Source organism: Saccopteryx leptura, chromosome 1 (assembly GCF_036850995.1).
Source record: "Saccopteryx leptura isolate mSacLep1 chromosome 1, mSacLep1_pri_phased_curated, whole genome shotgun sequence".
NCBI lineage: Eukaryota > Metazoa > Chordata > Mammalia > Chiroptera > Emballonuridae > Saccopteryx > Saccopteryx leptura.
The window spans coordinates 68,523,000-68,538,709 of NC_089503.1; the positions used below are offsets into that span (position 1 = coordinate 68,523,000).

Genomic DNA, 15,710 nt, shown 5'->3' on the forward strand with positions numbered 1-15,710 from the left:
AGGCTGAACAACTCCCTCAGCATTGGGGCCAGCAGAAAACAGAAGACAGAGATGAAGACAGCAGGCAAGAGGGGGCAGAAAGAAGTGGGCTTGCCTCCTGCCACAGGGAATTGCATTTGGAACCAGGGAAGAGTAGAAAAGCACAAGATTTGGGATCAGATAACTGCCAATAACTAGATCTGTGGCCATGGCTTGGGGTCAAAGAGTTACTTCATCTCTCCTGGCCCCATGGTCTTGCTTTATCAAATGGAGGTATTAACTGCCTTGCCCACCCACCCAGGGTTATTGTGGAGCTCAAATGAGAAAAGGCAGGCACAGAGTTCTGAGGTCTATAAAGTATGATATAAACATTAGAGAGGAGGTTTCCTTCATCTCTTTTTATGACCCCCCCAAATGATAGGACCTATGTCTGTTTTATTTATTTATTTTTTGATAGAGACAGAGAGAGGGAGAGATAGGGACAGAGAGACAGGAAGAGAGATGAGAAGCATCAATTCTTTGTTGCGGCACTTTAGTTGCTCATTGATTGCTTTCTTATATGTGCCTTGACCGGGGGCCACAGCAGGTCGAGTAACGTCTTGCTCAAGCCAGCGACTTTGGGCTCAAGTTGGCACACTCGAGATTTCAAACCTGGGTCCTCCGCGTCCTAGTCCGATGCTCTATCCGCTGTGCCACTGCCTGGTCAAGCTATTTATTTATTTTTACACTAACATGATTGGTGCCAAACACTTGGTACATAATGTGCACTTAATCACTTGGGGGTTTTTTTGTGTTGTTTTTTACAGAGACAGAGAGAGAGAGTCAGAGAGAGGGATAGACAGGGACAGACAGATAGGAACAGAGAGAGATGAGAAGCATCAATCATTAGTTTTTCGTTGGACACCTTAGTTGTTCATACACTGCTTTCTCATATGTGCCTTGACCTCGGAGCTACAGCAGACTGAGTAACCCCTTGCTCGAACCAGCGACCTTGGGTCCAAACTGGTGAGCTTTTGCTCAAACCAGATAAGCCTGCGCTCAAGCTGGCAACCTCGGGGTCTCAAACCTGGGTCCTCAGCATCCCAGTCCGACGCTCTATCCACTGTGCCACCACCTGGTCAGGCCATTGTTTTTAATGAATAGTGCTTTTATTGCCTTTCTCATTGAGCCCCCCCCCCCCCATGCAAACTCGCCTCCTTCAAGTCTCAATTCAGATGCTACTTCTTTAAAGCTTTCCTCAATCCTTCAGGATATATGTGTCACTTCTCCTTTCAGGCTTATATGGCATCTGCACGCCACTCAACCTCTCAGCCCAAAGTACTTAATCTGACATGGTGACCCTCTCTCATTAAAATTGAGGTTCTGAAAAACTGAGCTTTGTCTTTTTATTCTTACTACTTTACACTGTACCTGCATAGTTGCCATTCTATAAATATTTGAATGAATGAAAAAGAAATAAAAAAACAACCCCCCAAATCTGTGGTTATTTGGTCCACGGAAGAGAAATTCAAGGACTCAATTAAAAAACAGTCTCCAAAATAAACGTTATTAAATTTTAGAGAAGAGCGAGTCTGTATTACAGTGCTTAGACTAAATTGATTCTAAACATAGTGCTATTGTGTTTTTTAGACTGTAAAAGTATTGGATTAATTAAATTAACAATCAATTTTTCATCTCCTTTGCATGGTAAAACTTGAGTAAAGGGCCTTATGTTTCCATAGAGATTTAGTTTAGACATCCACACTATCACCATTTGGGGCCAAATTAATTATTTTTTGTGGGGTTGGTCTTTTATATCATAGTATGCTTAGCAGAATCTCTAGTGTCTACTCATTAGATGTCAGCAGCAACTCCCCTGTACCCAGAGTTGTGACAAATGATGTCTCCTGACATTGCCAAATGTCCCCTGCGGGGCAAAAGTGCTGCCTGTGGAAACCACTGACTTAGACTTGAAGAGTAAATTCCTGTAGTTGAAGGTTTTGTGACATCACAAAAGGAGACAAAAGAGATGGTGGAAATCTGCCCATGAATTCCTTAAATATAAAGCAGATGGGTATTTTACTAGTTTATATTTTACCATCCACTTTGAAGGTAGATAGATTGAATCAATAAACTGACATCATGGTAACATATGAAATGTCTTTGTCAACTGTAAGGGATATTTCTGAAACAAGAGTAATTTGATGGTTTTTGCTGATGAAAGAAGGAAACCGCTTTCCAAATCATCTGGCTACTTCACTGTATTGAACTTATTCGAGAGTATTTAGTGTATACCTGTAGTGTCATAATACACTCTATATATCACCTGAGCAAAAACTTTCATTTGGAGTTTAATATCTTGGAATTTGTTGGTTGCTGGTTTTTTGGTAAACATCTCTTTGACTATTTACCTTGAATATCAGCAGTTATACAACAGAGAAGCCTGAGCAGATGGTGGCACAGTGGATGGAGCACCTGGGATGCTGAGGACCCAGGTTTGAAACCCCAAGGTCACTGGCTTGAGTGCAAGCTCATTCAGCTTAAGCATGGGGTCACCGGCTTGAGAATGGGATTATAGACTTGACCCCATGGTCGCTGGCTTGAGCCTAGGGTTGCTAGCTAGAGCAAGAGCTCACTGGCTCGGCTGGAGCCCCCCAGCCAAGGCACATATGAGAAAGCAAGCAATAAACAACTGAAGAGATGCAACTACAAGTTGATAACTTCTCATCTCTCTCCCTTCCTGTCTCTGTCTAAACGAAAATAGAAATAAATATAAAATAAAACAGAGAAAATCACCTTTGCAAAGCCACAGAGAAGTTTGGTAACAGATACAAACATCTTTGTGGACAAAGCACCCAATTCTCTGTCTCTGTTCTGCAACTATGTAGCTAGTATGCTATGATTGGTCCAACAGTTTACTCATGAGTCAAGTAGGATGACATTATATTCAGGTGTCTGAGATTGTTTTTTTTTTCCAAACTACTTAATTTATGTTATCAAATACTATTCTTTCTCCCTGTTCAACTATCTACTACAGCAAGTTAGCTAGCTATCTGGAAAAATTTTGGCTGTCGGTCTTCCTCCAGACAGTAAAATCTATTTCTAGATTAAGCCAGATAAACAACTATATGCCAACAGCATATTTCATTAGTTCATTATAAAATAGTTGTTATGCTTTGGTGTTTTGACTTTCCTCTGTAATGAAGGATCATATATGGATGGATACAGTGACATTTAGCAATATGTGTAGAGAAGTTGAAGATCTCATTCATTATATTACACTTTTCCCCTTTCTGAGGCTCTTTCAAGTTCCTGCCTGGGCTTCTCCAGACTGACTGGTCTGGTTTCATCTTATGCACAGTGTGAATTGTTTAACAGACTTTGCTTACCTCTTTGCAGATGGCCGCTAGACAGCTTAGAGCCAGATTTTCTTGGCCCCAATCTTCAGAAAATATACAAAAGTCCATGGCAGCGTCTCCCAGTGGCTGTTTGGCAGAGTACCAGCTCCTCAAATGTTGCTGATAAAAGGGTTTCACAGCAAATAAGTTTGAAAAATGTCACATTCCTGATTTACAATGAACATGGCATATCAACGTTTTGAGAGAGTCTAAGGATACATGTTCACATTTATTTCCACCATGTCAAATGTTTTGATCTTGTACCCCTTTTCTATGTAACACCCACTAACAACAGACTTTACTAGCATTCTATGGAAACTATTTGATAAACGCTGCTTTATGGTTTGTATCCCTAGATCCATGTTACCTCTCTGTTCTTTTTAAATCTCTTCTTATGCCATGTTTAATTTATTTTATTTTTTTATTTTACAGAGACAGTCAGAGAGAGGGGTAGACAGGGACAGACAGACAGGAACGGAGAGATGAGAAGCATCAATCATTAGTTTTTTGTTGTGTGTTGCAACACCTTAATTGTTCATTGATTGCTTTCTCATATGAGCCTTGAGGGCCTTCAGCAGACTGAGTAACCCCTTGCTTGAGCCAGCGACCTTGGGCTCAAGCTGGTGAGCTTTTGCTCAAACTAGATGAGCCTGCACTCAAGCTGGCGGCCTCGGGGTCTCGAACCTGGGTTTTCCGCATCCCAGTCTGACGCTCTATCCACTGTGCCACTGCCTGGTCAGGCTAATTTATATTTTTAAATCACCAGAAATCCTTTCAGAACCAGGTGTGACAAAAGTTTTGAAATAAATAATGAATAAACATGCTAGCTCTATGACCTTGGGCAAGTAACTTTCACACTCCAGGCCTGTCACTTAATAAAAATGTTAGCCACATTAACACACATACAAAACAAACTGATCCCAAGGTTGCTTTCCAGCACTGCTATTATAACCTTCTATTCTTCCACCTCCTCTATCAGGCAACAAATCTGCTGGAACCAGCCCCTTCTCTGACCCCTGGCATTGAAAAGTGGCTCCCAAGAAATCCATTCACTCCAATGGCTATTTCTACCAGAGTTCTCTCACCTAACAGGAAGGGGGCACTACAGCTTCCTTGAGGAAGAATGCCAGGGAGATGGTGGGAGAAGGGGCCAGGAGCACACAGTCGAAGTGAGAAAAGACCAGGGAGTCCAGGTTCTAGAGGTTTAGAGTGCTAGGAGACCCCCTTTCCAGAATTCAGGGAAGCCCAGGGGAAGAGGTAACATGAGCAGAGAGAGAGGTGGATAGAGAGCTTGGCCTTTCTACCCTGAAATGTGTCTATTCATATAAACTTAGGGCCTACTGAGACCGGGCCCCCAGGCCCCATGCAGGATGTCCATTACTAGAAAGAATAAGACATCATCCCTGTTATCAGAGAACTTGGTCTTCCTGAAAAGAGGGTAAGAACATATAGCAAAATATAAGGTCTACCGGAAAGTTCTGTCCATTTCTATCACAACAAGTTTCGACACATAAGCACATATTTGGCTCATGTGTGCTTCTCTATTTTTATCATTTAATGTATACATACTGACGTAGCAAATTAACTAAAACAAAGTTGATTCACATTAGTCTTATGTGTGAAGCAATAGTGTACCCATGGCTACTGATAAAGTTCATTTACGCCACTGTATTTTTATGAATTTCAACAAGGAAGAAATGCTACAGAAGCATGTAGAAATTTATTGAAAGTGTTTGGTGAAGGTACAGTTTCTGATAGGACATGCAGAAGATGATTCAAAAAATTTGAAACAGGTGATTTCAAACTTTCTGATAAGCCACGTTCTGGGCGACCATCTTTGATTGATGACGATGTTGTTAAGACCATGTTGGAGCAGATCCTTTTCTGCCAACATCAGAGATCACAGAAAGGCTTAATTCAGCTCAGCAAACCATTTCGGACCACATTCGGAAGATAGGATTGGTGTGGAAATATTCAAGATGGGTGCCACATGAATTAAGTCAGAAGAATTTGTATTTTGTTTTATTCCAAAAATGAACAGAACTTTCTGGTAGACCTTTTATTACAATTTGGGCTATGTGTACTAAATTAGAAGTGGTTGGGCACCATTTAAGGTCCTGGAGATGCAGAAATGAACAAGACAGACAATCCCTCTCTTGATGAAGTTCACATTCTAGCCGACAGGCTAGCTGTGATCCTTGTTCTGTGAGAGAATAGATAAGGAAACCACTCCCTTTAGGAAAGCTGAGGAAGACTGCAGGGGAAGTAATCAGGGGATCTGGGCTTTGAAAGACATACAGAGGTTGTCAGTGACACACAGAAGTTCCCAGCACATACTGAAGGCTAGTGCTGGGAACAATATTTTTGATAGGGGACCATTATTTTATTTTTATTTTTTATTGTTTTAGTTTCACATAGGTAGAAGAAATGGGCTCAGAAAACAAGTTCCAGCAAAGACAAGCCTTGGAGCTCAAAAATGGGAAAGAAAAGAGGAGCAGGGGTTCCAGCTGTTCTGGGGTGGGTGTGGGGTGCAGAGCACCTGGGGAAAGCAGGGGTTGCAGAAGACTTAGGGTGCTCCATGCAGGAAGGATGTTTTACTTATTTATTTTTTATTTTTATTTTCTTTTAGTGAGAGAGACAGAAAGAGAAAAAGATAAAGGGACAGATAGGGAAAGACAGACAGAAAGGAAGAGATATAAGAAGCATCAGTTCCTCTTGTGGTACCTTAGTTGTACATTGATTGCTTTCTCATATGTGCCTTGACCAGGGGACTATAGCAGACCAAGTTACCTCTTTCTCAAGCCAGTGACCTTGGCCTCAAGACAGCAACCTTGGGCTTCAAGCCAGCAACCTTTGGGTCATGTCGATGATTCTACACCAAAGCCAGTGACCCATGCTCAAGCCGGTGAGCCTGTGCTCAAGCCTGATAAACTCGCAGTGAAGCTGGCAACCTCAAGTTTTGAACCTGGGCCCGTTGCATCCCAAGACAATAAGGAGCAGTGTTTTAGAATGATAGGAAGTTTGTGTGGCTGAATTGCAGGGTGTTACAAAAGTGAAAGGTGGAGAATAGGAAATGAGATCAGAGAAGTAGATCCCAGTTTAAGCAAAGACAGTACCAGGGATCAGGTGGTGGGCTGGCTCAGTGGAGTCGTATGTACAATTGTAGGAGAATTAGAATGCTTGGGGATTTCTTAAGAATGGATCATAGTAGGTACAGTAACGTAGCAGCTTCTGAAGTATCTTACCTGCCCACAAGTCACTTGAACTCACACTCATGCTTTCATTACTATCTACAGTATTCATGATTTTCCCACCTACTCTGGGTTCCAGTTTGTACATCCAACAGCCCTATTTGACAGCTAGCCCCACCTGTTTATTTCAAAAGTGCATAAAACTCACAAACTTAAGAGCTACCTGCCAAACCTGGCACCATCTGGTGCTCTTTCCAGTGTATGACTCCACTATATATTCAAGTACACAAGCCAAAAGTATCATCCTTGACACCGGCCCAACTTTGATCTCATATAGAAACCAACACCTAATCCCACTGACATTTCTTACTAAACCTCTTTTGAATTCATCCTTATTTTCACCTCTACCACCCTAGTCAAAGCTCTCTCTTCTCTTACCTGAACTACTGCAACAGTGGTCTTCTATGTGCCATATTTGCCCCTACAAAGCACACTCCACTCAATAGCCAGAGTAATCTTTATTTCCTAAGTTATTACGATATTATTGACTTTATTTCAAGCCAGAATGAAGGAGCAACGGGAAGAGAAATGGTAGGCAGGACTCCTACACTCAAATGGGATCAGGCAGGGCACCAGGAGCAAGGTGAACTGAAGGGACATGCTCTGTCTGAAGAAACTGACATTCAGAATTCTTTCACCTCGTTTTCAAAGTGTGATCCCCCAGCATCACCTGGGAAATGGTAAGAAATGCAACTTCCCAAAATCCACCCCAAGACTTATTTATTACAAACCCTGCGGTGGGGCTCAGCAATCAATGTGCTAACAAGCCCTTCAGGCAATTCTGATGCACATGCACCCCTTTAGACTGCTAGCCTAACTATAAACACCTGAGGAACAAATCTCCCCCCCAGGAGGATGACTGCGGACTTCTGTTCACAGTGAGAGAAAGAGGAACAGCAGTCCTGACTGAACGACTCCGCAGACCCCTTCCATTTCCTTGTGATTCCTCCTTACCCAAGTCCTGGAGCTCTTCCTGCAGTTTCAGTAAATTTCCTCTTCTGCTTAAACTAGTTTGGTGAGGTTTTGTTTCTTGAATCCAAACAAACATTAAGCTACACCAATACAATGAAAACAGCAACAACAAATCTGGATTCAAAGCCCGGTTCTGCCAAAACTGAGCTGTGAGGCCTCACACAAGTTCCTTCTCCCCGCGCTGCAATGCCAGCCACCTGCAAAGGGTGGGGTTGGACTGCGTGTCTGAGGTGCCTTCTCTCTAATGTGCTAGACATTGGCTTCTCTGGATAATCTCTCGACTATACAGAACCCTTGAGTAAGATCCCAAATTTTCCTCAGTTTTACCCATTGACTCCAGGTACTTAAAAGTAACAAAAGCAGAAAATAAAACCCAAACTGTCTTTGTGTCTCTTCATTGGTATTTCAAAAGCATCATCTATTAATTAGAGGGATGCTTTAAATGAGGTTTGTTTGATGTTCTAATTCTTTTCTTTAAAAAAGATTTTATTTATTCATTTTGGAGAGGAGAGAGAGAGAGAGAGAAATAAGTGGGGAGGAGCAGGAAGCATCTACTCCCATATGTGACTTGACCAAGCAAGCGCAGGGCTTTGAACCAATGACCTCAGCACTCCACACTGATGCCCTATTCCAGGGGTACCAAACTATGGCCCGCAGGCTGCATGCGGCCCCCTGAGGCAATTTGTCTGGCCCCTGCCACCCTTCCGGAAGGGGCAGCTCTTTCATTGGTGGTCAGTGAGAGGAGCACAGGATGCGGATGCTCCTGGAGTACTGCATGTGGCGGCGCCGCAAAGCGCAGTGTTGCTCATGTACAGTATACTACTTCCGGTGACACAGGACACACACGTCATGGCTCCAGAAGCGCGTCATATCGCTTTTACGGCTAGCAGTGACAAATATGGAACCGGACATTGACCATCTCATTAGCCAAAAGCAGGCCCATAGTTCCCATTGAAATACTGGTCAGTTTGTTGATTTAAATTTACTTGTTCTTTATTTTAAATATTGTATTTGCTCCTGTTTCGTTTTTTTACTTTAAAATAAGATATGTGCAGTGTGCATAGGAATTTGTTCATAGTTTTTTTTTATAGTCTGGCCCTCCAACGGTCTGAGAGCCAGTTCACTCTGTGTAAAATGTTTGGGGACCCCTGCCCTATTCACTGCACCACCACAGGTCAGGCTCTAATTCTTTTTCAATTTAAATTTCAGCATATTATAATTAACTTTAATTAAGGTTGCCATCTGCCATGAAATGTGCATAGAAAACAGCATGTACATAAGACCAATTATAATTGCAGAAAATGTCATTTTCAGCAATTATTCTCTTCATTAAAATGCAATTCGTCCAAGGAATTAATATTAAGTGAAGTGGCAATGTATTTTAAAGATTTTAAACAAGTAAAAATGTTTCAAGGAAAATATCCTAAAATCAATAGTATCCTTAGTAAGAATATCTTCCCTTAAGCCCATAAATCCGGCATTACATAACTTCTTTGTTGACACAGAATAAAAACTAGAAACTAGTGTTGTTTTGACCCTGAAATTGCCACCCCAGCAGACTTTTCTCTGATGTTGAAATGAAAATAGTGACCAAATGCTTTGATGGACAACTCGTCACAATGAGAACTGAAGGCTTCTGAAACTAGACAAAGATTTCTCTGTTATCTCCTGGATGCCAGGGAAAATAAGGGAAATATTTCAGTCTCTCACCCCAAAATTAACTTTAAATGCACTAAAAAAAATGTTTTCAAATGATCAAAATCAAGGTGCAGTTTTTAAACAACAGAAAATATTCTCAAGGCAGAGTGAAGAAAAACACTTTTTGAGAGAAAATAAAAAAACAAGAGAAAAAATCAACAGAGTAGAAACCATTAGTCTCTCTCTGTGCCCCTGAAAGGTTTTATTCCAACCCTATTTGTTACTCTAGAAAAGCTCTTCTGAAGAAAGGTTTCAGTGTAAATTCTGCTTGAAAGAAGCCAACTCTTTGGATATAGGAACAGCTCGACCATTTATTAATGTCAAATATGCTGCCTGCATGAAATAGCTTGCCTTTCAGAAGCACACAGAAAAGTTCTCGTGCACCTGCCTCTTAGTGTCCTGACACTTCTGGCATTAGCAACAGCAGAACCACCACCAGAAAATAATTTTAAAAATTTTAATGCTGAGTATAACTACATTCTACCTTCTGAAGAGTTGATTCATCAATTTTTAAAGGCTTCTTACTAAAATATCATCAGTGACCACAGCATATAAAAGTTTGCCCTGATATAAAAGGAGATGCAAAAGAGTCATTTTCCTAAACTGGCAAAATGTAACCAAATTACCACAACTGACCTTAGAAACAGAGAAATGGAGCTGAAAATGGCCAGGTTTCTTACTGGCAGAAACACAGTGGCAAATATCCCAAAACTAAGAAAAGTTGCCAAGTGGAAGATAGATTTAAAAACGGTCCAAAAACAGCCGAGTCCAATGCACACAACATCCTCAACAGCTGGGGTGAGTTTCAGAAGCAACACACAGGTATAAGGCCCAGCCTCATTCTTTATTCACAGCACAGTTCAAAGTTTTTATATCAAGGAAAAAACAAACAAACAAATAAACAAAAAACAGCTCCTATTCCCTAGATTGGCATCAGACATCCTTCCTACTAGCTGCAATTACACCATTTTTCTCTATCTTTTGCTTTTCTGTTAGGGAAGACAGGGTAGGAAATTACAAATGGACCAAAGAGACTTCAGTCTCCAAACCAAGAACAATTCCTGCTCTCAGAGAAACAAAGGAATTGATGCTCCCTCTTGTGAAAGGCAGTCAGGACCCTGCTCCAGTTATGAGGGCCACTGATGGATGAGAAACTGTCACGAAGAGTCTTCCTGGAAGTGGTGCAAGGACCTGGGTGTGGTGTGGGTGCTGTCACCACCATCACCCACTCTTCTATCTCAACCTTTGCCCCGCCAAATCTATGATAAACAAGGGAAAGTAATTATGTGTAGAAAACCAGAATGAATGACAATGTGGGTGGAATGAACATAAAGGAAGAAACTGAAAATGATCAAAAGTTGCTGGCTCAGTGCTTCTTTCTCAGACTGTCATAGAAATCTCTAATCCACTGCTTCATGTATTTAACTTCCAAGGAGCGGGCTAATAGCACACTCATGGGATCAAAGGCATTGTTGGCTCGGAGATCTAGATGATGGGCCCCCTCTCGGATGGTGATGGCAACCAATGTGTCTGTGATGTTTTTGGTTACTCCGCCTCCTGACCAGGGATCTAGGTCACCATTGCTAAGTGAGGGAAAAAGAAAAAATAAAATTGTTAGTTTTTCCAGTCTATATCCAGATTAACAGAGGAGAAACCTATTTTATGCATAATATCTAAAATTGCAAGCTTATAACCTGGGGGATTTTATCTGAGGATCAAATCTGTCATATAGAAAAGTGATTCATAATAGAGTTTTACAAAACTTCTGCAATCAAGTACAAGAAATAGGACCAAAGAGTGAAGATTGGTGCGCCAGGAATCAATTCGGTTTGTACTGAAAATTGCAATTTAGAAGCTGAAATTTCATTCCCAGCTCATCACTCAAGAGCCATATGACCTTCTTCCTCTGTGAGATACATAACAAGGGCAACTTCAAAAAGTTGTTGTGTGGGTTAAACCAGATGGTACATGTGTTGCTTCCGGTATGTGCCCTCTGTGGAGATAGAACACACAACCTTTGCATTCTGGGATGACACTCTTACCAAATGAGCTAACCAGCCAGGGCTGTGGATGTAGTTAATAAGTATAATGTCAGTCATGTACTAGTCCCTCAATTAATTCCAGTTTCCTTCTTTCCTGGGATGCAACTATCGAAGTGATAAAGAAAACTCTCATATTTGAAAACGCTAACTATCTCTTATATTTAAAAAAAAAAAGCCTTCATTTTTCATACAATAGTTTCCTTGGAGTAGAGTACTTTGGGAAATAGGGTGATCGAACTAAAAAAATTCCTCCAAATTTCAATCAGAAAATTTAATCACTACTCAAAGATCCCACTTTACATTACCTTTAAAGTTGAGAAAATGCTATTAGGGTCCAAGTTAAATACTATATGTGAAAGGTATAAACTATAAAATACCACATAATTGTGCAGTATTATTATAAATATTATCATATAGTCTAAGAATGAGAAGTGTTAATACTTCTGAGAACTAAATGAATCATAAAAAGGAATGTGGAAGCATTTCTCGTAGATTTTGGGTCAGACAACACAATCAACTTTTTCTAAGCAAATGTACAAATTAAATGAAAAAAATATGTATTTAGAAACATTAAATATATATGTCTTTGAAATGCAAGTTTAAATTCCCACCACAAATTCTCACCACACTTTTCTTTGAAAGAAAAAATAAAAAATGTCCTGGCCTCAGTTGGTTAGAGTGTTGTTCCTGAAATGCCAAGGTTGTGGGTTCGATCTCAGGTCAGGGTACATACAAGAATCAACTCCAGTGAATGCATTAACAAGTGGAACAACAAACTGATATTTCTCTCTTCCTTACTCTCTCTCTCTAAAATCAAATAATAAACATTTATAAAAAATAAAAAAATAATTCAATTGTAACTTAACATCATTTTTAAAAAAATCAATCATAAAGTACTTTTTCTGTTTTATGAAAAACAAAAGAGGAAACTCACATGCAAAATAGGATTTTTAGTTGTTAGATATCAGATATAGTTTTTAAAGTAAACAACAGGGGGGTTTGCCAAGAGCATACTTTTTGATTACCATCACTTTGTAGTATAGTTTGAAATCAGGAAATATGATACCTCCAGCTTTGTTATTATTTGGCTATTTGCAGCTTTTGTGATTCCACACCAATTTTACAATTGTTTTTCCTATTTCTGTGAAAAATGACATTGGAATTTTCCATTGAATCTGTAGACTGTACGGACATTATAACAATATTAAATCTTTCAGTTCATGAACATGGAGTATCTTTCCATTTAATTATATCTTCTACACTTTTTTTCATCCATGTCTAAGGCTTTAAAATTGTCAGTTAAATAAATTCCTGGATATACAGAAGATGTAAAATAAATAAAGTAAACTACAGAAGGGTTTGGATTCTCTTAAGTGAACAAATAGCCTTTATCATTATTGCCAACTGACAGGACCAACCACACAGGAGTTTCTCCATTATTCGCAAAACATAAAGACCATTTTAACAGCCACATAATAAGCAAACTGCATTTAAAAGTCATCTGAATCAGCCTAGTGACTTAGCGACAGTGTTTGGAGTTGCTGAGAGAACTAAGATACAACACATGGACTTGAATTTCTTGCTCCTAGACATGTGAAAGCTAAACCAGTCACTGGAAAATACACACACAAAAAAAGTAATAATGGCTTTCATGATAGAATCTATATGTTGGGACAAAATCCCCCACACTGAGCCTCATTTAATTGCTGACAATTAATTTGCCTGAAAAGTTACATTAAATTAATCAGCTTCTTAGGAATTCCCTATTAGTTTATTTTTAAATAACAGAATGACCACTGAAGTAAAAGAGTTTCTTACCAATTTGGCTTGGGAAAAAATTAATCCTTCTAAAAAACTACTACGGAATAAAAAATATGCTGAAATGGAACTATTAATAGGACTATTTTTAAAGGCCTCATTCACTCAACAAATGTTTACTGAGTGCCTACTCTGTGCCAGGCACTGACTGGGCACAGGGGATTCAGCAGTGAACAGATAAAATCTCTGCCCTCATAGTGCTCCCTTCCATAAGAGTCTGCGTACTCCTGAAATAACTTTAGTGGGCAGTCATTATTTCTAATTTATATAAATTAGCAATCTCCAGAGGCCATGCAGCTAACTCAGTGAAGAAGCAAAACAGCACCCAGGTCTCTATGACTTCAGAGCCCAAACTCTTAACTGGCAAATCTCCAATCCAACAGATAGACTGAATGCTCCAATCAGAAAGCAGTCACACTTGGATTTGTGTGAGGCAACCCGAGCAGAGAAGCATGAACAAAAGATATTTTACACGGTTCCTTGGACATTTCTTCCCCCTCAACCAGAAATGTTTCTAGCTGGTAGCCACAGAGGCACCTGCAGCTGCTCCTGGACTTTGGGAAATGTGCTTTCTTCATTAAAGCAGAATTCTGAATTTTTAAATAACACAAATTTTTACATTGGATTTTTCACCTAGCAACATGAAAAAATAATTTTTTTACAAGTAGACTTGCCACTGCAGAAGGATAAACCAGCACCTTCACATACACAGTCCTGCCCCTGAAGCCTTCCTAAGCTTTGTATTTCAGTCCTCATCCTTATCGACACCCTCACTTATTGCACATTCATTATGTGCCCATCACGGCAGCAGGTGCTAAAGGCAGAGTTGATTAAGACAGAAGTTCCCAATCTCATGGGGGCAGACAGAAACACAAACAGTAATTTCCACCTGGTCTGCTATGACAGTCACAGGCCCTAGAAGCTAAGAGGGTGACGGAACCCTAACCTCCCTGGAGGAGTAAGCAAAGGTGTCTTGGAGGAAGGACACTTGAGTCTTAAGGAGAAAAAGAGGAAGGGAAAGGGAAAGGACATTCAGGAAAAAATAAACAGTTCCCTGTGGCTTCAACATAAAGTACAAGGCAGACAGTGTACTTCCATTATTCACTCAATAAATATTTTTTGAGCACGTGTATTTGCCAGTTCTGGGACAAGTACTTTCCTGGGTTAACTTTTTTAGTTTAATTTTATTTTATTTTTGAGAGAGAGAGTGTGTGTGCGAGAGAGGGAAGGAAGGGGGACAGAATGTGAGAAGCATCAACTTGTAGTTGCTTTCACTTAGTTGTACATTGACTGCTTCTCATTTGTGCCTTTACCAACGCCAAGCCAGTGTCCCCTTGCTCGAGCCAGTGACCCTGGCTTTTCATGCCAGCAAGTTTGGACTTAAGCTGGCAAGCTTTAAGTTTGTGTGGACAATGCCCAGCTCAAACCAGCAACCCCACACTGACAAGCCTGCACTCAGAGCCAGAGACCTCAGGGTTTCTAACCAGCAACCTCACTGTTCTGTGTGGAAGCTTTATCCACTGCGCCACCACCGGTCACACACTGGGTTAATTCCTTAAAGCATCACAAAAACTTTAGGGGATGAGTGGTATTATTCTCATTTTTTTCAGAAGAGAAAACTGAGAATCAAAGAGAACTAAAGTAATTTTATTACGACAGCTTATTCTACCTTTGCACAGGTCTGTTAGAAAGTTCTTATATTGAATGAAAAGTTTTTAACACTTAACTATACTTTCTACCTACAGATTTCACTTCTATTCCCCAAATTTTTCTCACAAAATCTGTCCCCTTCCCAGTGAAAATGATGACAATGATGATGATTATGATTGTTATTTTGATGGCCTGAGGGAAATAATATGAAGAAAAATGAGTCAATAAAATACTTATCTGTAATGGATAAATCCGATAAAAAAAGTACAATGTATTTGACTAAACCTCATATATTAAAACCTTCAAACAAATATTTAGTCTCCACTTTATAATTCAACTTGAACTTGAGCTTAATAAGGTTAAAGCAAGCAAGGATGAGCGTCAAGTGTCAGCATGCTAGAGAAGTCCACATGAATATTACATGAAGATAGATTAGCTCCTAAAGAAAAACAAGAAATTGACAAAGTACTTCCTGCTTGAGGAACAAAGATGCGCCTGGAGCCCCAGGCTTGTGCTTAAGCCTTTTTCAGTCCTCTCCTCCTTTTACCACCAGGATTTGGCACAGTCTCCTTAAGTGTCCTAAATAGATTTACTTGTTCAACAGTCACTTTCATAAGGCTAAGCTGAAGACTATAGTTGGGAAGAATCCTACAGAGAACATCCTTTAAGGAAATTAAACAAAAAGAACCTTAAAGTTTTCCATGAACTGTTTCACCTTTCATTTTGGGTAAGTACCCTGCTGCGTGAGAAACTGGAACCAACCCAGTACACAGACTGCAAAGTGGGCAGTGCTATGGGCCTAAATCTAGACACCGAGCCCTCCGTCAAAAACACACTCCTCACTCCTAAAAGCTATTGAGCAAGTCCCAAAGGCCAAATTTGACTCTTGTTTATAAGAGCTTGTAAAAGAATGACATTTACAA

At 40.1% G+C, this 15,710-nt stretch overlaps 1 protein-coding gene across 2 annotated transcripts in view; it reads right to left on the reverse strand.

Annotated features, from left to right (window-relative positions):
- PRCP (prolylcarboxypeptidase) overlaps nucleotides 1-15,710 on the reverse strand; it is a 275,945-nt gene that overhangs the window by 188,293 nt on the left and 71,942 nt on the right. Inside the window, exon 9 of one of the 2 annotated variants that reach the window (XR_010749289.1) lies at nucleotides 10,469-10,860. Coding sequence is in view for 1 of the 2 variants with exons in the window: in XM_066369593.1 (XP_066225690.1) it covers nucleotides 10,644-10,860 (217 nt within the window). In the remaining variant the exon portion in view is untranslated. Of the gene's footprint in view, nucleotides 1-10,102; nucleotides 10,861-15,710 lie in introns of those variants that run through there. The other variant, XM_066369593.1, reaches the window with a different exon arrangement.